The 27,954-nt window shown below is 58.1% G+C and overlaps 3 protein-coding genes and 2 pseudogenes across 3 annotated transcripts in view; all 5 read right to left on the reverse strand.

Moving 5' to 3' along the window:
- Nucleotides 1-27,954, reverse strand: part of LOC106488064 (protocadherin gamma-C5) — a 230,036-nt gene that overhangs the window by 147,887 nt on the left and 54,195 nt on the right. The window lies entirely within an intron of this gene.
- Nucleotides 4,624-7,167, reverse strand: LOC136993370 (protocadherin gamma-A12 pseudogene; annotated as a pseudogene).
- On the reverse strand, nucleotides 9,265-12,384 carry LOC136993332 (protocadherin beta-4-like). Its single transcript, XM_067304636.1, has one exon. It carries the CDS (start codon nucleotides 12,276-12,278, stop codon nucleotides 9,753-9,755), a length of 2,526 nt encoding a protein of 841 aa, XP_067160737.1. The 5' UTR covers nucleotides 12,279-12,384; the 3' UTR covers nucleotides 9,265-9,752.
- On the reverse strand, nucleotides 19,399-21,942 carry LOC136993371 (protocadherin gamma-A12 pseudogene; annotated as a pseudogene).
- On the reverse strand, nucleotides 23,727-27,157 carry LOC136993328 (protocadherin beta-4-like). The gene has a single exon (XM_067304605.1). It carries the CDS (start codon nucleotides 27,049-27,051, stop codon nucleotides 24,526-24,528), a length of 2,526 nt encoding a protein of 841 aa, XP_067160706.1. The 5' UTR covers nucleotides 27,052-27,157; the 3' UTR covers nucleotides 23,727-24,525.

Consider the following 27,954-nt stretch of genomic DNA (forward strand, 5'->3'; position numbering starts at 1 on the left):
AAGAGATAACTCAAAATCATCGATTACTAATTTAGAAAGGATAACTCGAAACCGTCAGTTACTGCGCTAGTAATTGGAAGCACTGCTTATCCCTACTTGAAAGCTCTGTTGTTCACTCTCTTAGTCAGAGGACTCTCAACCTCGAGGAGTTATCTTAACCCAGTGTCCCAGGAAAAGGGGAGGGGGGGAATACTCATGGTCCAGCCAGAGAGGATGGTTGGGTCACGTTCCCGTCCCTGCTCAAACTCTCGTAGCTGCCAAGTCTCTTTTTATACAGCTGGGGCTCTGGGCAAACACTGCTTTTGCTGACCTTTTTGAGTTCTGTAATCACAGGACTGTTTGTCTGCTTGGAAGGACCCTGCTAGCGAAGCAAGACCACAACACCTCCGTATCGCTTCTCCCCTCCCTGCGGGTCCATGCAGACTCCTTGGCCTTGTCAGGCGGCAGAGTTCTTTAGTCCTGTTAGCTCTTCTAATCTGCAGCCTTGAGCATATCAGTCCTTGCGCATATCAGTAGGCAGACTTCTTCAGGCCTGTTAACTCTTCACTCGCTCGTCACCATCTTAGGCAATCATGTTCAGCTGAAAGTATTCCTGCCTGCAGCTGTGGCCTTCCTTCTGCCATTTGAGAAGGCCTGGTTCCAGCCCTGGGCTGGAATGCAGGATGGCACACCGAGAAGCAGGCTGTGCGTCTGTAAGTCCTCTAAGAGCTAAGAACAGCCCAGAAGTAGCTGGTATTTGCCAGAAGCACTCTACACCTCATCGTACTATGTTGGCACATTGCCAGCTGGAAAGTGGGCTATCAGAGGTGCCAGTGGGGTTGCAACTGTTCCCAGCGAGCTCAGCATTTCCCTGATGTCATTTGCAGTTGCTTTGCCACAACTCTGCCTTAAAAACTCACTCCACAGGCACCTGGAAGTCAGGGAGGCCTCAAGTTGCATGCTAGGCCCTAAATTCTTACTATGGTCTATAGAGGAGGGAGCGGGGGAGGCGGGAGGTTCGTTTTCAGAAATTTTCATCAGCTCCCATGAATTCTGGTGCTACGTGGCCTGCTCCTCTCCTATGCATATGAAGCCATAAGTGTGAAAGTCTTATTGGAGGCCTCTGAATCTCCGTGTTACAAGAGATTATGAGAGATTCTGGTTGAGCTTCTGTGCTTCATCTTCCTCTGCCATAAAATTGTGTCTTCAGGTGCTCGTGAGCTTGTCTAGGGAATTAAGTGTTTGCTGCAGAACAACCCCAACAGGTCCAAAAGCAAAAGCCCACTCCACAAGCGTGAAATAAGAAGACAAAGCTTGAAGCTCAAGGCTAGGAAAAGCTTTTTTTCTTTCCAAAAAAAAAAAAGGAAAGGAAAAGAAATTGAAACATACAGAAATGATGGAACCATAGGTTACTATTTTAGACTACGTCACTTGTAGTAAGCACATAATAACGGGATCGAATAAGTAACAAATATTAAAGGAGGCTCCTCACAAAGCTCACAACAGGGACCATAGCCACAGCTCCTCAATGTACTTCGGACAATAACAAACGAAATTGCATAGAATGACAACTGTGTGCCAAATATACCAACTAAGACCAACGGAACTGTTACACTACAGCCAACTCTTTCACCTGCCCTGTGTCTACACAAACTTAGGTCTTCCACTTGCCTACAAATGCACCTGGCAACAAGAAATGAAAGTGTGGAACCAGCAGCATGGCTATTTTGAAGCCCAGACTGACCAAATGAACTGCAGTAACCAGGCGTACTACCCAAAGTAACCTAACCTAAAGTAACCAAAAAAACCCTCAAGACATACATTCATCTCCACTTTTAATAAGACAGCATTAAAATGTGCTTGTTTTACACATCTCCTGTGTCCCCCAGTAGACAATCACACACAATACGCCCGACTCTCATCTCAAACCCTTCACAGCTTGTGTGGTTGTCTTTGACTCTCACAATTTTCAAATGCACATCACCCAAACTCCAGCTGCACTAACCATTACCAGCTGCACATACACACCATTTCTCTCGATGAGGCACCAGGATCGCAGCGTGCACATATACACACAAGGGAGGTACATCTGTACGCTCACCACACCAGTAAGACAAAACACACATGTTCTAAAGCATATGCATGATGTAAGGCTGAAGTAAAAGACGTGCGGGCTTACAGCAAAGACTAGGTCGCCAGACTATTGCCTTAAAGACACTGTTCAAGATCCTCCTTTAAGGAAGGACACGTGCTATTGCCAAGATATGCGACTCTTCTCCTAACATAACATTGGCAGCTATTCCCCAAGAAAAAATATTATTGAACACAACAGCATGCACACATCTCCTACATGCCACACAAACTCTAACCCTGCGGAAAAACAAACAAACAAACAAATGAACAGGACCTGTTTCAGCTGAGCAAGAGACATTGACAAACAATGCATCAGTACCCAAAGCTGTGCCTCCAACTACAAAGAAACCCGCCTACAGATAGGAAAGCCCAGCACTAGAGAAGTCTAGAGCAGCAACGCAGTCAAGCTTAAAACCAGCGTAATGGTCTTGCTGGAGGGACTCACCAGGAGGGTGTCTCCGCTGGCGCTGCAGGCGCTTGAGGGCTCTTCTGAGCAGTAGCTCAGATCTCTCTCTGATGACAAGTTGTCATCAGTGTGCATGGATCTTTGTACCATATGGCCCTCCTGTGCCTAGGAAGCCAGAAGTGTGAATGTCTTCTTGCAGATCTCCTCCGGAATCTAAGTCTCATGGGGGCTAGCACAGCGTATATGAGAGATTCTGGTTTAGCTTCTCTGCTTCATCTGCCTCACATGTAAGAATTCAGTCTTCAGATGGTTGCGAGCTTGTCTGGGGAGTTCAGCGTTTGCTGCAAAACAATGCTGACAGGTGCAAAAGCAAAAGCCCACTCTGTAAATGTGAACGAGGAAGACATGTAACAAACCAAGCTTGCAGGTGGCCCAGGCCTGGGAAACCTACATGCAGCTGTGATGACACTCTCCATCATGGTGTTAAAAGGCCATACAGGTGGGAAAATGAGTTTCACACAGGAATTAGGAGGCATTGGAGTCCAGCAGCACCTTTGTATATACGGAGTTATTGCCTGAAGACACATTCATCAGAGCATTGTCACCACCTTCAAGGACAGGCATAACAGAGTCTTAGCATAACTGCCATGGGCGTTGGCACAAGGCACGATATCAAAATATTGCCTGGCCAAATGAACTGCTGACCCACATATCCCGCACTTTCTCACCCAGCCTCCCACCCTCAGTGCACTGCCTGACAACCCTTTACTTGCAATGCAGATAATATCTGACCCTAGGCCGTATATAGGCCATAGGTGAGAGCATTGTGTGCAGTGACATAATAGCAAACATGTTCATCAGAGCCTGTTTTCAGCTGAAAACATTAAAGGTATCTATGGAAACTGCTCCTCCACTCGTACATTTACAGCAGATATCATCTTTAAACCATTATCACACACTTCGAGGTCTAGCTTGAGATCATGACAACAAATAAGGCTAGAATTTGAAGCCTACTGAAATGAAGGAATCATAGCATGATTTTTAGTTTATGTCACTTGCAGGAGGTATATAATAAATGTATCTAGTAAGTAACAGCTACTGAGGAGGCTCCTCACAAAGCTCACAGCATAGACCATAGCCACATTTCCTCAGTCACACTTAACAATAAATAAGACTGGATGAAACCACAGCTGTGGATGGAAAATAAAAAGTAAGACCAACGTTTCCACCCATCTCCTATTCACTTAGAATTAGAATTCAGACAACTTTTCAGCCAGCCCTATGGCTACACAGACAGAATTCTTCAGCCTGACTAAACATAGTGCAACAAAGGTGCAAGCGATGACCCAGCAACGCGGTCTCATATAGGCTCTTTTTGAACTTATATCTCTCCGAAGACAAGGCGACATTTGGCTGCAACAGGGACACATGCGCCCTGGCGTGCACCAAGCACCTCGGAAGCCTGCGTGCTCATCAGCAAAGAAACCTCCTACTCTCTGGGAACAAAGGCTCACCTCGTTCTGCCACGAAGGGACAGAAAGTCTCTCTGTGAACACGCTCTTCCTCCTCACCAAGGTCTTCCTCACCAGCAAATGCTCACACTCTACTTCAGACCGACTGAGACACCCAGCAGGGTCACCGACCCGTAGGCAGCACATCTTTACACAGAATCTCGCGCTGCCTAAATGCTTGTGATTCCATTACCCGCCTACTGATTACATCCGTTTGAAATAGTTAATATCAGAGGAAACGGGCGTGTTGTAAGAGGAGTGTGATAACATCAGCGACCGATTGGCAGGCTTTCTACAAATTGCAAAGAACAAGCCGATCACGAAGAAAATACCTTTAAAAAAAAGAGTTTACGTTTCTGACAGTTCCGCACCATCTGTAGCGCTGCAAAAGCAAATTATAGCGGCAATCGGCTTCGAAAACCCTGCCCAAGGAGCAGGCAATTCAAAACAAAAGCACGCACACACATCCCACGCTCCATGCCAACCCTAACGCTGCCACAGTAATGCAGCGGTCAGCTCGCAGGAACAAGAGAGAAACACCGATATATTGGGTGCACGCATCTTTGCCTGATTGGCCTCTACTTAGAGCTAGGGCTATGTAGGGGTAACACAGAGCACGGCCGGAGAAGCGCGCAGCAGCAGCACAGCGAAGCTTAAAAGGAGCGTAAGGGTCTCGCTGGAGGGACTCACCAGCAGGGCGTCTCCGCTGTCGCCGCGGGCGCTCGAGGGCTCTTCGGGCAGCAGCGGCGCGCCTTTGTCGGGCGGCGGCGCGGCCGGCAGCGTGTCGGAGCAGCTGCCGGCCGGACAGCGGAGCTGGCTCTTGCGCGAGTCGGCCGTGAGCGAGACGTCGTGCGAGTAGGAGTGCAGGAAGGCGCGGACGCCGTCGATGCCCACGAAGTGCGAGGCCGGGACGGCGCGCAAGGCGCCGCTGCCCGCGGCCAGCAGCCGGGAGCGGCGCCAGCGGCGCAGGCGCAGCGCCAGCAGCGCCAGCAGGAAGGCGAGGAAGAGGCAGCACACGGCCGCCACGGCCACCACGAGCCAGCGCGTGAGGCTGCCGCCGGGCTCGCCCGGCGCCGCCGCGCCGCCCAGGTCCGCCAGCAGCTCGGCCACGCTCTCGGCCAGCACCACGGTCAGCGTGGCCGTGGCCGACAGCGCCGGCTGCCCGTGGTCCTTCACCACCACCAGCAGGCTCTGCCGCAGCGCGTCGCGCGCCAGCGGCAACCGCGCCGTGCGCACCTCGCCGCTGTGCAGCCCCACGCGGAAGAGCCCCGGCTCCGTGGCCTTGGCCAGCTCGTAGGACAGCCAGGCGTTCTGCCCCGAGTCCGCGTCCACCGCCACCACCTTGGCCACCAGCGCGCCGGGCTCCGCCGAGCGCGGCGCCAGCTCCACGCCCGTCCAGCCCGCGCCCGGCGCCGCCGGCGGGTACAGCACCTGCGGCGCGTTGTCGTTCTCGTCCACGATGAAGAGCCGCACCGACACGTTGCTGCTCAGCGCCGGCGCGCCGCCGTCCTCCGCCCGCACCCACAGCCCCACCTCGCGCACCTCCTCGTAGTCGAAGGAGCGCAGCGCGTACAGCGCGCCCGTCTCCGCGTGCACCGACACGTACGACGAGAGCGGCGCGCCCCGCACCTGCCCCTCGCACAGCCGGTACCGCACGCGCGCGTTCTGCCCCCAGTCCGCGTCCGCCGCGCGCACCGTCAGCACCAGCGCGCCCTTGGCGTTGTTCTCGGGCAGCCAGGCGCTGTAGCGCGCCTCCGCGAACACCGGCGCGTTGTCGTTCACGTCCAGCACCCGCAGCGGCAGCACCGCGCTGCTCCACAGCGCCGGCGACCCGCCGTCCGTCGCCCGCACCGTCACGTTGTACTCCGGCACCTCCTCGCGGTCCAGCTGCCTCGCCGTCACCACGCTGTAGTAGCTGCCCAGCGAGCTCCGCAGCCGGAACGGCAGACCCGCGCCCAGCGAGCACCTCACCTCCCCGTTCGCCCCCGAGTCCCTGTCCTGCACGTGCAGCAGGGCCACCACCGTCCCGGCGGGAGAGTCCTCCGACACCGCGCTCAGCAGCGACCGCACGGAGATCTCGGGCGCGTTGTCGTTCACGTCGGTCACAGCGATCACGACTTTCGCTGTGTCGAAAAGGCCCCCGCCGTCGTGTGCCTGCACCTCCAGTTCATGTGAGGAAATTTCTTCGAAGTCCAATTCATGCATGAGAGATATTTCTCCTGTCTCAGGGTCCAGCTGGAAAACCTCCGACGCCATGCTGGAAACTTTCTGAAAACTGTATTTCACCTCTCCGTTGAGCCCGGCGTCGGCATCGGTGGCTCTGACGGTGAGCAGGGCAGAGCCCACGGGCACGTCCTCCGGCACGCGCACCGTGTACAGCGCCTGGCTGAACACCGGCGCGTTGTCGTTCGCGTCCAGCACGACCACGCGGATCCGCGCCGTGCCCGTCCGCGCCGGCTCCCCGCCGTCCAGCGCCCTCAGCACCAGCTCGTGAAACGCGCCTTCCTCCCGGTCCAGCGCCTTCGCCAGCACCAGCTCGGGGCGCTTCTCCCCACCGGGGCGCGTCTGGACGGCCAACGAGAAGTGCTCGTCGCCGCTCAGCTCGTAGCGCTGCAGGGAATTGCTCCCGCTGTCCGGGTCATGAGCCTCAGCCAGGGGAAACCGCGACCCCGGTGCTGTTATCTCGCTCACTTTCAGTTGCGTTTCTGCCTCTGGGAAGCTGGGCGCGTTGTCGTTAATGTCTCTGACCTCCACTTCGATTGCATAAACCTTCATTTCGCCCTCCACTATCACCTCACAGCGCAGCACGCACTCATCCGCGGCTTCGCAGAGCTGCTCTCTGTCTATCCGTTCCGCCGCCACTAAATGCCCGGTCTTCTCATGCAGAGCAAAATATTGCCTCCTACCTTCGGAAACGACATGGGCGCCGCGGTGGCGGAGCGCCGCCAGCTCCAGACCCAGGTCCTTGGCCACGTCGCCCACGAAGGAGCCCTTCTGCAGCTCCTCGGGCACCGAGTAGCGCAGCTGCCCCCACGCCAGCTCCCACGCCGCCACCAAGGCGCACCACAGCAGCGCTCGCCCTCGCCCTCGCCGGCACCAGCGCCTCTCTCGCGCCAACATTTCAAAGCTCGGGCCGCCGCTTTCGCCCTGCTGCTCCCGGCCGAGCCTCCCCTCCACTCGCAACAGCAGAACCAGGCTCCTTCCGCGCCGCGCTCTCTCCTGCGCCGACCTTGCAGTCCGCCGGCTCCTCTCTCTCGGGCTCGCTTCTGTTCTCGCGCTCTCTGGCTGCCGATCGGCCCATCGTGAGCAAACAGCGACACTCACAGCCTCAAAGAATCACTGCAGCGCTCTGGCGCCGGCAAACGTCATCCCTACTCACAGCTCCACTCCTTCTCAGCCGCATATGCGAATGCCCGCTCACACTATGCTTGATAACATTGCACCGAGACGCAAGACCACATCTTCACGCTTCAGGCATGTATTCACCCCATCATACACCGCAGGCTAGCATCAGATTCCAACGAACTTCTAGCAACATTCAAAGACTTGAGCAACGCTGGAGAAATGGCATGGTAGGGCTTTCCCATGATGGGAAAGGCTTTTAGGAGCAACAGGAACCTGCACAGGACAAACTGCAAAAACAGCGTGGCCGTTTCGAGGGGGGGCGGGGGGGGGAAATGCAAGCGTTGCTTTCTGTAACCATCCTCTATATTATAACACAGGACTACTATAAGGCACACGACTACAGGAAACGGCTGCCGGACTTCATCGGGTGGTAACCATAGTAAAACACGGGACACACAAGTTCCGAGCAGCCGGGAACTCTCCTCAGCCTCAGGACTTGCACACGCCTTTTCATCGGGGCCTCCCCACTCTCTCCCGGGGTGACCCCCCCCTCCCCTGACGCTTTTCAACACCCAATGCCCAACTCGTGGCGCTCCCAAGAGCATCTTCCCCAAGGAACCCCTGTGTCTCTGTGCTGCCCCCTCCTCTCAACCCCCCGGCACCTTCAACGTCAGGCACGTTTCTAAAGAGCACCCGTCTGGACCTCTGCAGGTAACGTCCTACCGTTGCCGTTCTAGTTACAGCCGTCTTCGGAGCCCACGCGCTCACACGGCTCCTTCGCTCCAGCACGCCGCGAAGCACAAGCGGGGCTCTGGAGCCGCACCTCGCTGACTTGCAGGCGCCTTTGCATGCCCAGGGCCACTGCTGCTGTAGGCGCCGATAGCCCGCGACGGTCATTGAACTCGGCCTTTCGCAGCCACTTTCCCCAGGGGTAAAGAAAAATGCTCAGCGTTATCTCGCCCTCTCCCCCGCCCCCGCCCCCAGACAAACCTTCACACTGCTGAAAGCCTTTGGGTGCTCTACAGAGGGTGGAACGAACGAGATATGTGTCCAAAGCTGCCTCCGCAGCCGACGTGTATTTCATTGCAGCAATGGCATGCGAGTGCTTTTATTCTTTTTATTGCTTTGTTTTTCCAGAGAACGCTTACAATTTTCCACTTGGTGACTGCAATTCCATACAACGCGACGGTTTCCGAATACTCACTGCTCGGCAGCCTTCGTTCAAGCAGTGCGTTCCTACATCGCGAGTGACAACTCTTAGTTCAAAGCATGCGACAAACACTGTTAAGAGGCAGTTAGCATACGACAAGGAAAATCGGGGGGGAAAAAGGAGAATGCAAATGCTCTAACGAGGAATACCACATCGGCACCCACTTCGAAGGCCCTTGCGCACTTCACATCAGTTCTAGCTTCAGGGCAAGCCCTTCGAAGAGACACGTGCAATTTCATTACAACCATCCGCTCAGACTGAATACCTGCGCACGATTTGGTATAGTTGCAGTCTACCCCGGCATCGCTCATCCTGCTATATGTCCGAAGTGACCTCCAGGATATTCCCTCCCTCCCTCCCTCCCCGCCTACAACCACCATTCCCCTCGGGAAGTTGGGTCTTCTGTACTCGGACAAAACCACCTTTATCGACTGCTGAGTTGGAAGAGCGCGAAGCAAAACGGATGGATGTAAGGACTTCGATGAGTCATCCCGCAGCGCCGTTGTATTACGTGCTGATACACAACAGGGCTACCGCTATACACCATCAAAGCAATTGTTCAGAAGATCAAACACACTCCCCAGAAAGAGAGGTCCCGGGCCCGCGGAAGGCAGAGAGCAGAGCTTGCACCACATTGCACCAAAGTACCCGTTACTTCAGGCTCTTTAGTAGCCGGGGCGGGGGGGGGGGGGGGGCGGGTTTACAGCGCAGGCTTCAGCAAACGCCTGGTTTGTCTTTTCAACCTCGAGACCGTGCTGCAGCACAGAAGTGCGGTTAGAACTGCTGCTTTATTTCCTTACAACGAGTGAGACAAGGGCTTAACAGGACGCTCCGCAGCTAACTCTGCTCCGCAAGCGCTTCAGAAACGGCTACAGAGGAAAGGAAGAAAAACAAAAAAACCCCGAACCAATGAGGAAGCCAAACTTTTTTTTTCTTTTTCCTTTTTTTGTTGCTGATGTTGGTGGTGGTGGCAGCAAACCGTTGTAGTGGCTCGGGATACGAGGGAAATTGCTGACGCTAATTGCGTCTGTAAGCTTCCTCTGGGAGGAACATTGCCGCGTCTCTTAGCCCGGGTCCCTCCCCACTCAGGGTCTGCCAAGTGCTGAACACCCTGTTCCACGCCGTCTTAGGAGGGAAGCGTCAAGCCGCTGACTGTGCTCACGTAGCACTAGTCAAAGGCAAGCTTGCCGAACGGTGCCGCAGGCAGCGTCCCGTGGCTCTGCGGTCGCGGTTGCTCCGCGGGGGGGAGGCCGCTGGGGAAATCCTCTTCCCCGGCAGCGCCCCCGCCCGTGCCGCAGCGCTGCGGCGGCAGGCTGGCGAGGACCGGCTTCAGGAACTTGAACTCGCTGCTGCCCGAGCCCGTCGTGAGGCTCACCTCGTAGCAGTAGGCGTGCGGCAGAGTGCCCGTGCCGGCTGCGTGGGCCACGCCGCTCTGGAAGTCGCCGGGGCCGTAAAGCACGGTGCCCTCTTTCAGCGCCTTTCTCTTGCACACCTTGCAAGCGACGAAGGCTGCGGCCGAAGCGAGGAAGAGGAGCGAGACGAGGGCCAGGGAAACGATTAAATAAAGCGTCAGGGAGCCGCCCTCGTCCTGCGGGGCCAGGCCGCTGCGCGGCATGTGCGCGTCCGAGAAGCCGTCGAGCAGGAGCGCCCCCAGCACCGCGGTGGCGGACAGCGGCGGCCGCCCGTTGTCCCGCACCAGGACCACCAGCTTCTGCTTCACGGCGTCTCTCTCGCTCACCGGCCTCCTCAGCCGCACCTCCCCGGTTTGGGCCCCCACGGCGAACAGCCCGGGCTCCGTCGCCTTGAGCAGGTGGTAGGAAAGCCACGAATTCTGCCCCGAGTCCGCGTCGACGGCCACCACTTTGGTGACGAGGTAGCCCGCCTCGGCCGACGTGGGCACCAGCTCGCTGGACGGCGGCGAGCTGTCCTGCGCGGGGTGCAGCACCACGGGCGCGTTGTCGTTTTCGTCCACCACGACGATGCGCACCGTGACGTTGGCGCTGAGGGACGGCGAGCCCGAGTCGGCGGCGCTCACCACGACCTCCAGCTGCCTCACCTGCTCGTAGTCCAGCGGCCGCAGCACAAACACCTTCCCGTTCTCGGAGTTCACGGAGACGTAGGAGCGCGGCGCCCGCTCGGCGGGGCGCGCCGGCGCCAGGGAATAGCTCACCTTCGAGTTGGGCCCCACGTCCTCGTCCGCGGCGCGCACGGCCCCCACGAGCGCGGCCGGCTCGTTGTTCTCACGCACGTACATGGTGTACGACGTCTGGTTGAACACGGGCGCGTTGTCATTGACGTCGGAGATGTCCACCGTGAAGGTCTGCGTGGTCGTGAGAGGCGGGGACCCCGCGTCGGCCGCCGTGACGGCGAGGACGTACTGCGCCCTCTCCTCCCGGTCCAGGGCGCTCGCTGTCACCAGCTCGTAGTAGTTCTTATAGGCAGGCCTCAGCGAGAAAGAGGGCTGGTCCTCGAGCGAACAGACGACCTTCCCGTTGTCCCCGGCGTCCCGGTCCTTAACGACAAAGAGGCCGACCACCGTCCCGGGCAAGGCGCTCTCGGCCAGGGGGCTGCTGAAGGAACTCACCACCAGCTCCGGCGCGTTGTCGTTCACGTCCACCACCTCCACCACCACCTTGCACAGCGCGGAGAGACCCCCGCCGTCGCTGGCGCGCACGCTCAGCTCGTGTTTCTCCGCCGCTTCGAAGTCCAGGCGCTGGGTGACACGAATTTCACCACTCACCGGGTCGATCTTGAACGCCGAGTGGCTGTGCCCCACCGCTTGACCGAACGAGTAGCGTATCTCCCCGTTAGCTCCCACATCCGCATCGGTTGCGACCACTCGCAGAACCACCGAGTCCTCCGCGGCGTTTTCCAAAACCTGTCCTCTGTACCGTTCCTGCGTGAAGACAGGAGCGTTGTCATTTATGTCCAGGACAACGATGCGGATCTGGGCCGTCCCGCTCCGGGGCGGAGAGCCTCCGTCCGTGGCAATGAGACTGAAAGCAACCTCCGGTTGCTCCTCTCTGTCCAGCGGCTTTTCCAAGACTAATTCAACAGAATTGTCGCCTTCACTGCGACTCTGGAAAGAGACGCTGAAATACTCGTTCTCGGGAGCGATGCTGTAAGCCTGCAGGCTGTTGCTGCCAACATCTAGGTCCCGAGCCCCCTCCAGAGGGAAACGGGACCCCGGCTCGCTCATTTCCACAATCTTAAAAGTCACTTGTTCCTCCGGGAAAACTGGCGAGTGGTCATTGATATCCTCTACGGCCACCTCGATCCGAAAGAACTGCAGAGGGTTGCCCAGCAGCAACTCAAAGGCGACCGTGCACGTGACGGACTGGCCGCAGATCTCCTCCCGATCGATCCTCTCCCTAACTGCCAGGCGGCCGGTGCTGCGGTCTAACCGAAAATACTGCCGGCTGCCGTCCGAAAGAAGCCGGGCGTCGCGAGCCCGGAGCTGCGCCACGTCCAGCCCCACGTCCTTCGCGACATGAGCCACCAGGGAGCCGCTCTCCCCCTCCTCGGCGACGGAGTAGCGAATGGGCTCGGAGCGAACGTGCGGCACGGAGAGCAAAACACAGAGACAAAGCACTTGCCTTGCAGACGCCATGTCGGGCCCGGCGGACACCCTCCCTCTGCCGCCTCGCCTGCCCGGTCCTCCGCGGAAATGCCCGCACGGAAACGCGGCAGCCATGCGGGCGGGCGCCCCTGCTCGCCCAGTCCGCTACGCGGCCCGGAGGGCGGCCCAGGAGGCCCGGACGCCGCTCGCACGGAGGACCGCTCGCCGCCGCGCTCGCCGCCCCTCTCGCCGCCGCCGCCGCCGCCGCCGCCGCCGCCTCCCCGCGCCGCAGCGCCGCTGCAGCGCCGCCTTGGCCAACAGCACCACCCTGCGGCCCGCGGCCGGAACTGCTCCCGCCGGGCCGCGGCCGAGCGCTCGCCTCCCCCGCGCCGCCGCCAGAGCCCGGCCGCCGCCGGCACCAGCCGCTCGCCAGGGGCGCCGCCGGGAAGCCGGGGCAGGGCGGCCGCGGCCGGGCCGCGGCGGTGCCGAGGGGAAAATCAACGGGGGGCGCACAGTGCCTTGGCAGAGTCCCTGCTCCTGCGCCCGGCACACGGTGGGGGCTTCTCCGCACAGAAGGGTCGAACTCCGAGCGGAAAAGAAAGAGAAGAGAAGGGAGAGGGAGAAGGGAGAAGGGAGAAGGGAGAAGGAAAAGAAAAGGGAAATGGAGAAGGAAAATGAGAACAAAAAACGCGGACAGCCTCCGGCACGTTGCTGAAGGCGTACGACACTCGGCCGTTGGAGCCCGCGTCCGCATCCGTGCCTCGCACCTGCAGCACCAGCGACCCCGCCGGCAGGTTCTCCCGCACTCGCGCCTCGTAGGCGCTTTTGCTGAACACGGGCGCGTTGTCATTGGCGTCTGCCACGCTGATGCGAAGCTGCACAGTCCCCGACCTCGCTGGAGCCCCGCCGTCCACCGCCGTCAGCACCATCTGAAAGGAGCTCTGCTTCTCGCGATCCAAAGCTGCTGCTAACACCAGCTCGGGCTGCCTCTTGCCGCTTGGCGTCTCCGTCGCTGCCAGCGAGAAGGACGGGTTTTGAGTGAGCTGGTAGCTGAGCAGCAAGTTGCTTCCCACATCCGGATCTTGTGCCATCTCCAGCGGAAATCGCGCACCAGGAAGGATCAGTTCACCGATCTCCAGATCGAGAGCAGCCTTGCTGAAGACCGGCGAGTTGTCCTTAATGTCCTGGACGTCGACGTGGAAATCGTTGAGCGGGCTCTGCACCACCAGTGCTTCTCCGAGCTGATCCGCAGCTGCCGTGCCGGCAGCTCTGCCGGGCTGAGCCGCAGGTCCCGCGCCAGCGGCCCCACCACGGAGCCGCTGCCCGTTTCCTCGGCAATCGCGTAGCGCAGCCGCTCCGGCGCTGCCCGGCAGCCCGACGACAGCAGCCAAGCGCACAGCAGCACTGCCCCGGCTCCCATCGAGCTTTGCCTTCCGCTGTGCCGGCTTTCCATTTTCAGCAGTCCGCGCTGCGCTCCGTCCTCCCGCCCCTTCCCTTCCTTCCGTGCCCGTCCGGCACTCGCGGGCACCGCAGCGCGGGGCGGCGATCCCGGGGCCGCCTCGGCCGCTGCTGATCTCCGCCAATCTGCTTCGTGCTCTCCTTTCTCTCCGCGGAGAGTCCTGCACCCCGCCTGCGCTGTCTACTCGCAAAATGTCCTCTAGCAAGGTAAGAACTGCAGGGGAGACGAGAATCGTCTTGTCGACCGCTCGCCGCCTCTCCCGCCGGCGCTCGGTCGTTCTCGCCCTCCCAGCGGGTATTTCTGCCTGTGCCGGTCCCCGCCCGCCCGGCGCTGTGCGAGCGAGCAGCCGCCCCGCGGGAGGCTGCGGCGGTTCCGGCGGCGGCGGCGGCGGCGGCGGCGCTTCGAAATATGTGTGACAGTGTGATGAATGAGATCCCTCATGCGCAGGATGGAACATACGCCCAGTCTGGAAAGGAGAGCGGTCAAAGTAGTTTTGCGCTTCTCTTTCAGGTAAGCCCCATGAATTTTGGCAAAGCCCTGTGCTTAGTTGCAAGGAAAAGAGAGAAGCGGGAAGAAGTCTTGGCAGAGCAGACTATTGCTCTTTCTCATTCTCAGGGTCTGCTCCATCGTTTTATGGCAGGCCTGCGAATGCTTTCCAGCTTGTCTGAGTCTCACCGCTTTGCTCATGTGTGTGCCAGGGGGTTGTTCTGCATTTTGTTTATGAAGACAAAAGAGCAAATAGTGTTTGCTTGAGAATTATGGACCCTGAAGGTAGTAGCAGAAGTAGCAGAAGAGAGTAGGTGCTTTGCCCTGAGCACAGCCTGACGTTCTGTCCATAAAGCGGTTGGGGTGGGCCTAAATCCGTTGGGGTGGGCTTGCTTGAAATCTCTGCAGCTCGAGGTCCACCATAATAACGATCTCACACCGTTCAGCTTGAGACTCTGTGTGCTTTTGGGGAGCTTCCAAGCAGAAGTCCTTTTATCTGGCCAGCCCATCTATCCCGCTATGATGCTTTGATAGTAACAACTGAGACGATAACATAATAATAATAATAATAATAAAAAGTTTACTCCCTCACGCAAGCTCTTGGGTTAGTAACATCCATTAAAATAATGCGATTACTAATTTAGAAAGGAAAATTCAAGATCATTGATTACTAATTTAGAAGAGATAACTCAAAATCATCGATTACTAATTTAGAAAGGATAACCCGAAACCGTCAGTTACTGCGCTAGTAATTGGAAGCACTGCTTATCCCTACTTGAAAGCTCTGTTGTTCACTCTCTTAGTCAGAGGACTCTCAACCTCGAGGAGTTATCTTAACCCAGTGTCCCAGGAAAAGGGGAGGGGGGGAATACTCATGGTCCAGCCAGAGAGGATGGTTGGGTCACGTTCCCATCCCTGCTCAAACTCTCGTAGCTGCCAAGTCTCTTTTTATACAGCTGGGGCTCTGGGCAAACACTGCTTTTGCTGACCTTTTTGAGTTCTGTAATCACAGGACTGTTTGTCTGCTTGGAAGGACCCTGCTAGCGAAGCAAGACCACAACACCTCCGTATCGCTTCTCCCCTCCCTGCGGGTCCATGCAGACTCCTTGGCCTTGTCAGGCGGCAGAGTTCTTTAGTCCTGTTAGCTCTTCTAATCTGCAGCCTTGAGCATATCAGTCCTTGCGCATATCAGTAGGCAGACTTCTTCAGGCCTGTTAACTCTTCACTCGCTCGTCACCATCTTAGGCAATCATGTTCAGCTGAAAGTATTCCTGCCTGCAGCTGTGGCCTTCCTTCTGCCATTTGAGAAGGCCTGGTTCCAGCCCTGGGCTGGAATGCAGGATGGCACACCGAGAGGCAGGCTGTGCGTCTGTAAGTCCTCTAAGAGCTAAGAACAGCCCAGAAGTAGCTGGTATTTGCCAGAAGCACTCTACACCTCATCGTACTATGTTGGCACATTGCCAGCTGGAAAGTGGGCTATCAGAGGTGCCAGTGGGGTTGCAACTGTTCCCAGCGAGCTCAGCATTTCCCTGATGTCATTTGCAGTTGCTTTGCCACAACTCTGCCTTAAAAACTCACTCCACAGGCACCTGGAAGTCAGGGAGGCCTCAAGTTGCATGCTAGGCCCTAAATTCTTACTATGGTCTATAGAGGAGGGAGCGGGGGAGGCGGGAGGTTCGTTTTCAGAAATTTTCATCAGCTCCCATGAATTCTGGTGCTACGTGGCCTGCTCCTCTCCTATGCATATGAAGCCATAAGTGTGAAAGTCTTATTGGAGGCCTCTGAATCTCCGTGTTACAAGAGATTATGAGAGATTCTGGTTGAGCTTCTGTGCTTCATCTTCCTCTGCCATAAAATTGTGTCTTCAGGTGCTCGTGAGCTTGTCTAGGGAATTAAGTGTTTGCTGCAAAACAACCCCAACAGGTCCAAAAGCAAAAGCCCACTCCACAAGCGTGAAATAAGAAGACAAAGCTTGAAGCTCAAGGCTAGGAAAAGCTTTTTTTCTTTCCAAAAAAAAAAAAGGAAAGGAAAAGAAATTGAAACATACAGAAATGATGGAACCATAGGTTACTATTTTAGACTACGTCACTTGTAGTAAGCACATAATAACGGGATCGAATAAGTAACAAATATTAAAGGAGGCTCCTCACAAAGCTCACAACAGGGACCATAGCCACAGCTCCTCAATGTACTTCGGACAATAACAAACGAAATTGCATAGAATGACAACTGTGTGCCAAATATACCAACTAAGACCAACGGAACTGTTACACTACAGCCAACTCTTTCACCTGCCCTGTGTCTACACAAACTTAGGTCTTCCACTTGCCTACAAATGCACCTGGCAACAAGAAATGAAAGTGTGGAACCAGCAGCATGGCTATTTTGAAGCCCAGACTGACCAAATGAACTGCAGTAACCAGGCGTACTACCCAAAGTAACCTAACCTAAAGTAACCAAAAAAACCCTCAAGACATACATTCATCTCCACTTTTAATAAGACAGCATTAAAATGTGCTTGTTTTACACATCTCCTGTGTCCCCCAGTAGACAATCACACACAATACGCCCGACTCTCATCTCAAACCCTTCACAGCTTGTGTGGTTGTCTTTGACTCTCACAATTTTCAAATGCACATCACCCAAACTCCAGCTGCACTAACCATTACCAGCTGCACATACACACCATTTCTCTCGATGAGGCACCAGGATCGCAGCGTGCACATATACACACAAGGGAGGTACATCTGTACGCTCACCACACCAGTAAGACAAAACACACATGTTCTAAAGCATATGCATGATGTAAGGCTGAAGTAAAAGACGTGCGGGCTTACAGCAAAGACTAGGTCGCCAGACTATTGCCTTAAAGACACTGTTCAAGATCCTCCTTTAAGGAAGGACACGTGCTATTGCCAAGATATGCGACTCTTCTCCTAACATAACATTGGCAGCTATTCCCCAAGAAAAAATATTATTGAACACAACAGCATGCACACATCTCCTACATGCCACACAAACTCTAACCCTGCGGAAAAACAAACAAACAAACAAATGAACAGGACCTGTTTCAGCTGAGCAAGAGACATTGACAAACAATGCATCAGTACCCAAAGCTGTGCCTCCAACTACAAAGAAACCCGCCTACAGATAGGAAAGCCCAGCACTAGAGAAGTCTAGAGCAGCAACGCAGTCAAGCTTAAAACCAGCGTAATGGTCTTGCTGGAGGGACTCACCAGGAGGGTGTCTCCGCTGGCGCTGCAGGCGCTTGAGGGCTCTTCTGAGCAGTAGCTCAGATCTCTCTCTGATGACAAGTTGTCATCAGTGTGCATGGATCTTTGTACCATATGGCCCTCCTGTGCCTAGGAAGCCAGAAGTGTGAATGTCTTCTTGCAGATCTCCTCCGGAATCTAAGTCTCATGGGGGCTAGCACAGCGTATATGAGAGATTCTGGTTTAGCTTCTCTGCTTCATCTGCCTCACATGTAAGAATTCAGTCTTCAGATGGTTGCGAGCTTGTCTGGGGAGTTCAGCGTTTGCTGCAAAACAATGCTGACAGGTGCAAAAGCAAAAGCCCACTCTGTAAATGTGAACTAGGAAGACTTGTAGCAAACCAAGCTTGCAGGTGGCCCAGGCCTGGGAAACCTACATGCAGCTGTGATGACACTCTCCATCATGGTGTTAAAAGGCCATACAGGTGGGAAAATGAGTTTCACACAGGAATTAGGAGGCATTGGAGTCCAGCAGCACCTTTGTATATACGGAGTTATTGCCTGAAGACACATTCATCAGAGCATTGTCACCACCTTCAAGGACAGGCATAACAGAGTCTTAGCATAACTGCCATGGGCGTTGGCACAAGGCACGATATCAAAATATTGCCTGGCCAAATGAACTGCTGACCCACATATCCCGCACTTTCTCACCCAGCCTCCCACCCTCAGTGCACTGCCTGACAACCCTTTACTTGCAATGCAGATAATATCTGACCCTAGGCCGTATATAGGCCATAGGTGAGAGCATTGTGTGCAGTGACATAATAGCAAACATGTTCATCAGAGCCTGTTTTCAGCTGAAAACATTAAAGGTATCTATGGAAACTGCTCCTCCACTCGTACATTTACAGCAGATATCATCTTTAAACCATTATCACACACTTCGAGGTCTAGCTTGAGATCATGACAACAAATAAGGCTAGAATTTGAAGCCTACTGAAATGCAGGAATCATAGCATGATTTTTAGTTTATGTCACTTGCAGGAGGTATATAATAAATGTATCTAGTAAGTAACAGCTACTGAGGAGGCTCCTCACAAAGCTCACAGCATAGACCATAGCCACATTTCCTCAGTCACACTTAACAATAAATAAGACTGGATGAAACCACAGCTGTGGATGGAAAATAAAAAGTAAGACCAACGTTTCCACCCATCTTCTATTCACTTAAAATTAGAATTCAGACAACTTTTCAGCCAGCCCTATGTCTACACAGACAGAATTCTTCAGCCTGACTAAACATAGTGCAACAAAGGTGCAAGCGATGACCCAGCAATGCAGCCTCATATAGGCTCTTTTTGAACTTATATCTCTCCGAAGACAAGGCCACATTTGGCTGCAACAGGGACACATGTGCCCTGGCGTGCACCAAGCACCTCGGAAGCCTGCGTGCTCACCAGCAAAGAAACCTCCTACTCTCTGGGAACAAAGGCTCACCTCGTTCTGCCACGAAGGGACAGGAAGTCTCTCTGTGAACACGCTCTTCCTCCTCACCAAGGTCTTCCTCACCAGCAAATGCTCACACTCTACTTCAGACCGACTAAAACACCCAGCAGGGTCAACTACCCGTAGGCAGCACATCTTTACACAGAATCTCGCGCTGCCTAAATGCTTGTGATTCCATTACCCGCCTACTGATTACATCCGTTTGAAAGACTTAGTAGCAGATGAAAAGGGCGTGTTGTAAGAGGAGGGTGATAACATCAGCGACCGATTGACAGGCTTTCTACAAATTGCAAAGAACAAGCCGATCACGAAGAAAATACATCAAAAAATAAAAATAAAAGAGTTTACGTTTCTGACAGTTCCGCACCCTCTGTAGCGCTGCAAAAGCAAATTATAGCGGCAAGAAGATTCGAATACCCTGCCCGAGGAGCAGGCAATTCGAAACAAAAGCACGCACACACATCCCACGCTCCATGCCAACCCTAACGCTGCCACAGTAATGCAGCGGTCAGCTCGCAGGAACAAGAGAGAAACACCGATATATTGGGTGCACGCATCTTTGCCTGATTGGCCTCTACTTAGAGCTAGGGCTATGTAGGGGTAACACAGAGCACGGCCGGAGAAGCGCGCAGCAGCAGCACAGCGAAGCTTAAAAGGAGCGTAAGGGTCTCGCTGGAGGGACTCACCAGCAGGGCGTCTCCGCTGTCGCCGCGGGCGCTCGAGGGCTCTTCGGGCAGCAGCGGCGCGCCTTTGTCGGGCGGCGGCGCGGCCGGCAGCGTGTCGGAGCAGCTGCCGGCCGGACAGCGGAGCTGGCTCTTGCGCGAGTCGGCCGTGAGCGAGACGTCGTGCGAGTAGGAGTGCAGGAAGGCGCGGACGCCGTCGATGCCCACGAAGTGCGAGGCCGGGACGGCGCGCAAGGCGCCGCTGCCCGCGGCCAGCAGCCGGGAGCGGCGCCAGCGGCGCAGGCGCAGCGCCAGCAGCGCCAGCAGGAAGGCGAGGAAGAGGCAGCACACGGCCGCCACGGCCACCACGAGCCAGCGCGTGAGGCTGCCGCCGGGCTCGCCCGGCGCCGCCGCGCCGCCCAGGTCCGCCAGCAGCTCGGCCACGCTCTCGGCCAGCACCACGGTCAGCGTGGCCGTGGCCGACAGCGCCGGCTGCCCGTGGTCCTTCACCACCACCAGCAGGCTCTGCCGCAGCGCGTCGCGCGCCAGCGGCAACCGCGCCGTGCGCACCTCGCCGCTGTGCAGCCCCACGCGGAAGAGCCCCGGCTCCGTGGCCTTGGCCAGCTCGTAGGACAGCCAGGCGTTCTGCCCCGAGTCCGCGTCCACCGCCACCACCTTGGCCACCAGCGCGCCGGGCTCCGCCGAGCGCGGCGCCAGCTCCACGCCCGTCCAGCCCGCGCCCGGCGCCGCCGGCGGGTACAGCACCTGCGGCGCGTTGTCGTTCTCGTCCACGATGAAGAGCCGCACCGACACGTTGCTGCTCAGCGCCGGCGCGCCGCCGTCCTCCGCCCGCACCCACAGCCCCACCTCGCGCACCTCCTCGTAGTCGAAGGAGCGCAGCGCGTACAGCGCGCCCGTCTCCGCGTGCACCGACACGTACGACGAGAGCGGCGCGCCCCGCACCTGCCCCTCGCACAGCCGGTACCGCACGCGCGCGTTCTGCCCCCAGTCCGCGTCCGCCGCGCGCACCGTCAGCACCAGCGCGCCCTTGGCGTTGTTCTCGGGCAGCCAGGCGCTGTAGCGCGCCTCCGCGAACACCGGCGCGTTGTCGTTCACGTCCAGCACCCGCAGCGGCAGCACCGCGCTGCTCCACAGCGCCGGCGACCCGCCGTCCGTCGCCCGCACCGTCACGTTGTACTCCGGCACCTCCTCGCGGTCCAGCTGCCTCGCCGTCACCACGCTGTAGTAGCTGCCCAGCGAGCTCCGCAGCCGGAACGGCAGACCCGCGCCCAGCGAGCACCTCACCTCCCCGTTCGCCCCCGAGTCCCTGTCCTGCACGTGCAGCAGGGCCACCACCGTCCCGGCGGGAGAGTCCTCCGACACCGCGCTCAGCAGCGACCGCACGGAGATCTCGGGCGCGTTGTCGTTCACGTCGGTCACAGCGATCACGACTTTCGCTGTGTCGAAAAGGCCCCCGCCGTCGTGTGCCTGCACCTCCAGTTCATGTGAGGAAATTTCTTCGAAGTCCAATTCATGCATGAGAGATATTTCTCCTGTCTCAGGGTCCAGCTGGAAAACCTCCGACGCCATGCTGGAAACTTTCTGAAAACTGTATTTCACCTCTCCGTTGAGCCCGGCGTCGGCATCGGTGGCTCTGACGGTGAGCAGGGCAGAGCCCACGGGCACGTCCTCCGGCACGCGCACCGTGTACAGCGCCTGGCTGAACACCGGCGCGTTGTCGTTCGCGTCCAGCACGACCACGCGGATCCGCGCCGTGCCCGTCCGCGCCGGCTCCCCGCCGTCCAGCGCCCTCAGCACCAGCTCGTGAAACGCGCCTTCCTCCCGGTCCAGCGCCTTCGCCAGCACCAGCTCGGGGCGCTTCTCCCCACCGGGGCGCGTCTGGACGGCCAACGAGAAGTGCTCGTCGCCGCTCAGCTCGTAGCGCTGCAGGGAATTGCTCCCGCTGTCCGGGTCATGAGCCTCAGCCAGGGGAAACCGCGACCCCGGTGCTGTTATCTCGCTCACTTTCAGTTGCGTTTCTGCCTCTGGGAAGCTGGGCGCGTTGTCGTTAATGTCTCTGACCTCCACTTCGATTGCATAAACCTTCATTTCGCCCTCCACTATCACCTCACAGCGCAGCACGCACTCATCCGCGGCTTCGCAGAGCTGCTCTCTGTCTATCCGTTCCGCCGCCACTAAATGCCCGGTCTTCTCATGCAGAGCAAAATATTGCCTCCTACCTTCGGAAACGACATGGGCGCCGCGGTGGCGGAGCGCCGCCAGCTCCAGACCCAGGTCCTTGGCCACGTCGCCCACGAAGGAGCCCTTCTGCAGCTCCTCGGGCACCGAGTAGCGCAGCTGCCCCCACGCCAGCTCCCACGCCGCCACCAAGGCGCACCACAGCAGCGCTCGCCCTCGCCCTCGCCGGCACCAGCGCCTCTCTCGCGCCAACATTTCAAAGCTCGGGCCGCCGCTTTCGCCCTGCTGCTCCCGGCCGAGCCTCCCCTCCACTCGCAACAGCAGAACCAGGCTCCTTCCGCGCCGCGCTCTCTTCTGCGCCGACCTTGCAGTCCGCCGGCTCCTCTCTCTCGGGCTCGCTTCTGTTCTCGCGCTCTCTGGCTGCCGATCGGCCCATCGTGAGCAAACAGCGACACTCACAGCCTCAAAGAATCACTGCAGCGCTCTGGCGCCGGCAAACGTCATCCCTACTCACAGCTCCACTCCTTCTCAGCCGCATATGCGAATGCCCGCTCACACTATGCTTGATAACATTGCACCGAGACGCAAGACCACATCTTCACGCTTCAGGCATGTATTCACCCCATCATACACCGCAGGCTAGCATCAGATTCCAACGAACTTCTAGCAACATTCAAAGACTTGAGCAACGCTGGAGAAATGGCATGGTAGGGCTTTCCCATGATGGGAAAGGCTTTTAGGAGCAACAGGAACCTGCACAGGACAAACTGCAAAAACAGCGTGGCCGTTTCGAGGGGGGGCGGGGGGGGGAAATGCAAGCGTTGCTTTCTGTAACCATCCTCTATATTATAACACAGGACTACTATAAGGCACACGACTACAGGAAACGGCTGCCGGACTTCATCGGGTGGTAACCATAGTAAAACACGGGACACACAAGTTCCGAGCAGCCGGGAACTCTCCTCAGCCTCAGGACTTGCACACGCCTTTTCATCGGGGCCTCCCCACTCTCTCCCGGGGTGACCCCCCCCTCCCCTGACGCTTTTCAACACCCAATGCCCAACTCGTGGCGCTCCCAAGAGCATCTTCCCCAAGGAACCCCTGTGTCTCTGTGCTGCCCCCTCCTCTCAACCCCCCGGCACCTTCAACGTCAGGCACGTTTCTAAAGAGCACCCGTCTGGACCTCTGCAGGTAACGTCCTACCGTTGCCGTTCTAGTTACAGCCGTCTTCGGAGCCCACGCGCTCACACGGCTCCTTCGCTCCAGCACGCCGCGAAGCACAAGCGGGGCTCTGGAGCCGCACCTCGCTGACTTGCAGGCGCCTTTGCATGCCCAGGGCCACTGCTGCTGTAGGCGCCGATAGCCCGCGACGGTCATTGAACTCGGCCTTTCGCAGCCACTTTCCCCAGGGGTAAAGAAAAATGCTCAGCGTTATCTCGCCCTCTCCCCCGCCCCCGCCCCCAGACAAACCTTCACACTGCTGAAAGCCTTTGGGTGCTCTACAGAGGGTGGAACGAACGAGATATGTGTCCAAAGCTGCCTCCGCAGCCGACGTGTATTTCATTGCAGCAATGGCATGCGAGTGCTTTTATTCTTTTTATTGCTTTGTTTTTCCAGAGAACGCTTACAATTTTCCACTTGGTGACTGCAATTCCATACAACGCGACGGTTTCCGAATACTCACTGCTCGGCAGCCTTCGTTCAAGCAGTGCGTTCCTACATCGCGAGTGACAACTCTTAGTTCAAAGCATGCGACAAACACTGTTAAGAGGCAGTTAGCATACGACAAGGAAAATCGGGGGGGAAAAAGGAGAATGCAAATGCTCTAACGAGGAATACCACATCGGCACCCACTTCGAAGGCCCTTGCGCACTTCACATCAGTTCTAGCTTCAGGGCAAGCCCTTCGAAGAGACACGTGCAATTTCATTACAACCATCCGCTCAGACTGAATACCTGCGCACGATTTGGTATAGTTGCAGTCTACCCCGGCATCGCTCATCCTGCTATATGTCCGAAGTGACCTCCAGGATATTCCCTCCCTCCCTCCCTCCCCGCCTACAACCACCATTCCCCTCGGGAAGTTGGGTCTTCTGTACTCGGACAAAACCACCTTTATCGACTGCTGAGTTGGAAGAGCGCGAAGCAAAACGGATGGATGTAAGGACTTCGATGAGTCATCCCGCAGCGCCGTTGTATTACGTGCTGATACACAACAGGGCTACCGCTATACACCATCAAAGCAATTGTTCAGAAGATCAAACACACTCCCCAGAAAGAGAGGTCCCGGGCCCGCGGAAGGCAGAGAGCAGAGCTTGCACCACATTGCACCAAAGTACCCGTTACTTCAGGCTCTTTAGTAGCCGGGGCGGGGGGGGGGGGGGCGGGTTTACAGCGCAGGCTTCAGCAAACGCCTGGTTTGTCTTTTCAACCTCGAGACCGTGCTGCAGCACAGAAGTGCGGTTAGAACTGCTGCTTTATTTCCTTACAACGAGTGAGACAAGGGCTTAACAGGACGCTCCGCAGCTAACTCTGCTCCGCAAGCGCTTCAGAAACGGCTACAGAGGAAAGGAAGAAAAACAAAAAAACCCCGAACCAATGAGGAAGCCAAACTTTTTTTTTCTTTTTCCTTTTTTTGTTGCTGATGTTGGTGGTGGTGGCAGCAAACCGTTGTAGTGGCTCGGGATACGAGGGAAATTGCTGACGCTAATTGCGTCTGTAAGCTTCCTCTGGGAGGAACATTGCCGCGTCTCTTAGCCCGGGTCCCTCCCCACTCAGGGTCTGCCAAGTGCTGAACACCCTGTTCCACGCCGTCTTAGGAGGGAAGCGTCAAGCCGCTGACTGTGCTCACGTAGCACTAGTCAAAGGCAAGCTTGCCGAACGGTGCCGCAGGCAGCGTCCCGTGGCTCTGCGGTCGCGGTTGCTCCGCGGGGGGGAGGCCGCTGGGGAAATCCTCTTCCCCGGCAGCGCCCCCGCCCGTGCCGCAGCGCTGCGGCGGCAGGCTGGCGAGGACCGGCTTCAGGAACTTGAACTCGCTGCTGCCCGAGCCCGTCGTGAGGCTCACCTCGTAGCAGTAGGCGTGCGGCAGAGTGCCCGTGCCGGCTGCGTGGGCCACGCCGCTCTGGAAGTCGCCGGGGCCGTAAAGCACGGTGCCCTCTTTCAGCGCCTTTCTCTTGCACACCTTGCAAGCGACGAAGGCTGCGGCCGAAGCGAGGAAGAGGAGCGAGACGAGGGCCAGGGAAACGATTAAATAAAGCGTCAGGGAGCCGCCCTCGTCCTGCGGGGCCAGGCCGCTGCGCGGCATGTGCGCGTCCGAGAAGCCGTCGAGCAGGAGCGCCCCCAGCACCGCGGTGGCGGACAGCGGCGGCCGCCCGTTGTCCCGCACCAGGACCACCAGCTTCTGCTTCACGGCGTCTCTCTCGCTCACCGGCCTCCTCAGCCGCACCTCCCCGGTTTGGGCCCCCACGGCGAACAGCCCGGGCTCCGTCGCCTTGAGCAGGTGGTAGGAAAGCCACGAATTCTGCCCCGAGTCCGCGTCGACGGCCACCACTTTGGTGACGAGGTAGCCCGCCTCGGCCGACGTGGGCACCAGCTCGCTGGACGGCGGCGAGCTGTCCTGCGCGGGGTGCAGCACCACGGGCGCGTTGTCGTTTTCGTCCACCACGACGATGCGCACCGTGACGTTGGCGCTGAGGGACGGCGAGCCCGAGTCGGCGGCGCTCACCACGACCTCCAGCTGCCTCACCTGCTCGTAGTCCAGCGGCCGCAGCACAAACACCTTCCCGTTCTCGGAGTTCACGGAGACGTAGGAGCGCGGCGCCCGCTCGGCGGGGCGCGCCGGCGCCAGGGAATAGCTCACCTTCGAGTTGGGCCCCACGTCCTCGTCCGCGGCGCGCACGGCCCCCACGAGCGCGGCCGGCTCGTTGTTCTCACGCACGTACATGGTGTACGACGTCTGGTTGAACACGGGCGCGTTGTCATTGACGTCGGAGATGTCCACCGTGAAGGTCTGCGTGGTCGTGAGAGGCGGGGACCCCGCGTCGGCCGCCGTGACGGCGAGGACGTACTGCGCCCTCTCCTCCCGGTCCAGGGCGCTCGCTGTCACCAGCTCGTAGTAGTTCTTATAGGCAGGCCTCAGCGAGAAAGAGGGCTGGTCCTCGAGCGAACAGACGACCTTCCCGTTGTCCCCGGCGTCCCGGTCCTTAACGACAAAGAGGCCGACCACCGTCCCGGGCAAGGCGCTCTCGGCCAGGGGGCTGCTGAAGGAACTCACCACCAGCTCCGGCGCGTTGTCGTTCACGTCCACCACCTCCACCACCACCTTGCACAGCGCGGAGAGACCCCCGCCGTCGCTGGCGCGCACGCTCAGCTCGTGTTTCTCCGCCGCTTCGAAGTCCAGGCGCTGGGTGACACGAATTTCACCACTCACCGGGTCGATCTTGAACGCCGAGTGGCTGTGCCCCACCGCTTGACCGAACGAGTAGCGTATCTCCCCGTTAGCTCCCACATCCGCATCGGTTGCGACCACTCGCAGAACCACCGAGTCCTCCGCGGCGTTTTCCAAAACCTGTCCTCTGTACCGTTCCTGCGTGAAGACAGGAGCGTTGTCATTTATGTCCAGGACAACGATGCGGATCTGGGCCGTCCCGCTCCGGGGCGGAGAGCCTCCGTCCGTGGCAATGAGACTGAAAGCAACCTCCGGTTGCTCCTCTCTGTCCAGCGGCTTTTCCAAGACTAATTCAACAGAATTGTCGCCTTCACTGCGACTCTGGAAAGAGACGCTGAAATACTCGTTCTCGGGAGCGATGCTGTAAGCCTGCAGGCTGTTGCTGCCAACATCTAGGTCCCGAGCCCCCTCCAGAGGGAAACGGGACCCCGGCTCGCTCATTTCCACAATCTTAAAAGTCACTTGTTCCTCCGGGAAAACTGGCGAGTGGTCATTGATATCCTCTACGGCCACCTCGATCCGAAAGAACTGCAGAGGGTTGCCCAGCAGCAACTCAAAGGCGACCGTGCACGTGACGGACTGGCCGCAGATCTCCTCCCGATCGATCCTCTCCCTAACTGCCAGGCGGCCGGTGCTGCGGTCTAACCGAAAATACTGCCGGCTGCCGTCCGAAAGAAGCCGGGCGTCGCGAGCCCGGAGCTGCGCCACGTCCAGCCCCACGTCCTTCGCGACATGAGCCACCAGGGAGCCGCTCTCCCCCTCCTCGGCGACGGAGTAGCGAATGGGCTCGGAGCGAACGTGCGGCACGGAGAGCAAAACACAGAGACAAAGCACTTGCCTTGCAGACGCCATGTCGGGCCCGGCGGACACCCTCCCTCTGCCGCCTCGCCTGCCCGGTCCTCCGCGGAAATGCCCGCACGGAAACGCGGCAGCCATGCGGGCGGGCGCCCCTGCTCGCCCAGTCCGCTACGCGGCCCGGAGGGCGGCCCAGGAGGCCCGGACGCCGCTCGCACGGAGGACCGCTCGCCGCCGCGCTCGCCGCCCCTCTCGCCGCCGCCGCCGCCGCCGCCGCCGCCGCCTCCCCGCGCCGCAGCGCCGCTGCAGCGCCGCCTTGGCCAACAGCACCACCCTGCGGCCCGCGGCCGGAACTGCTCCCGCCGGGCCGCGGCCGAGCGCTCGCCTCCCCCGCGCCGCCGCCAGAGCCCGGCCGCCGCTGGCACCAGCCGCTCGCCAGGGGCGCCGCCGGGAAGCCGGGGCAGGGCGGCCGCGGCCGGGCCGCGGCGGTGCCGAGGGGAAAATCAACGGGGGGCGCACAGTGCCTTGGCAGAGTCCCTGCTCCTGCGCCCGGCACACGGTGGGGGCTTCTCCGCACAGAAGGGTCGAACTCCGAGCGGAAAAGAAAGAGAAGAGAAGGGAGAGGGAGAAGGGAGAAGGGAGAAGGGAGAAGGAAAAGAAAAGGGAAATGGAGAAGGAAAATGAGAACAAAAAACGCGGACAGCCTCCGGCACGTTGCTGAAGGCGTACGACACTCGGCCGTTGGAGCCCGCGTCCGCATCCGTGCCTCGCACCTGCAGCACCAGCGACCCCGCCGGCAGCTTCTCCCGCACTCGCGCCTCGTAGGCGCTTTTGCTGAACACGGGCGCGTTGTCATTGGCGTCTGCCACGCTGATGCGAAGCTGCACAGTCCCCGACCTCGCTGGAGCCCCGCCGTCCACCGCCGTCAGCACCATCTGAAAGGAGCTCTGCTTCTCGCGATCCAAAGCTGCTGCTAACACCAGCTCGGGCTGCCTCTTGCCGCTTGGCGTCTCCGTCGCTGCCAGCGAGAAGGACGGGTTTTGA

This window comes from Apteryx mantelli, chromosome 14, assembly GCF_036417845.1.
Source record: "Apteryx mantelli isolate bAptMan1 chromosome 14, bAptMan1.hap1, whole genome shotgun sequence".
Classification (NCBI taxonomy): domain Eukaryota; kingdom Metazoa; phylum Chordata; class Aves; order Apterygiformes; family Apterygidae; genus Apteryx; species Apteryx mantelli.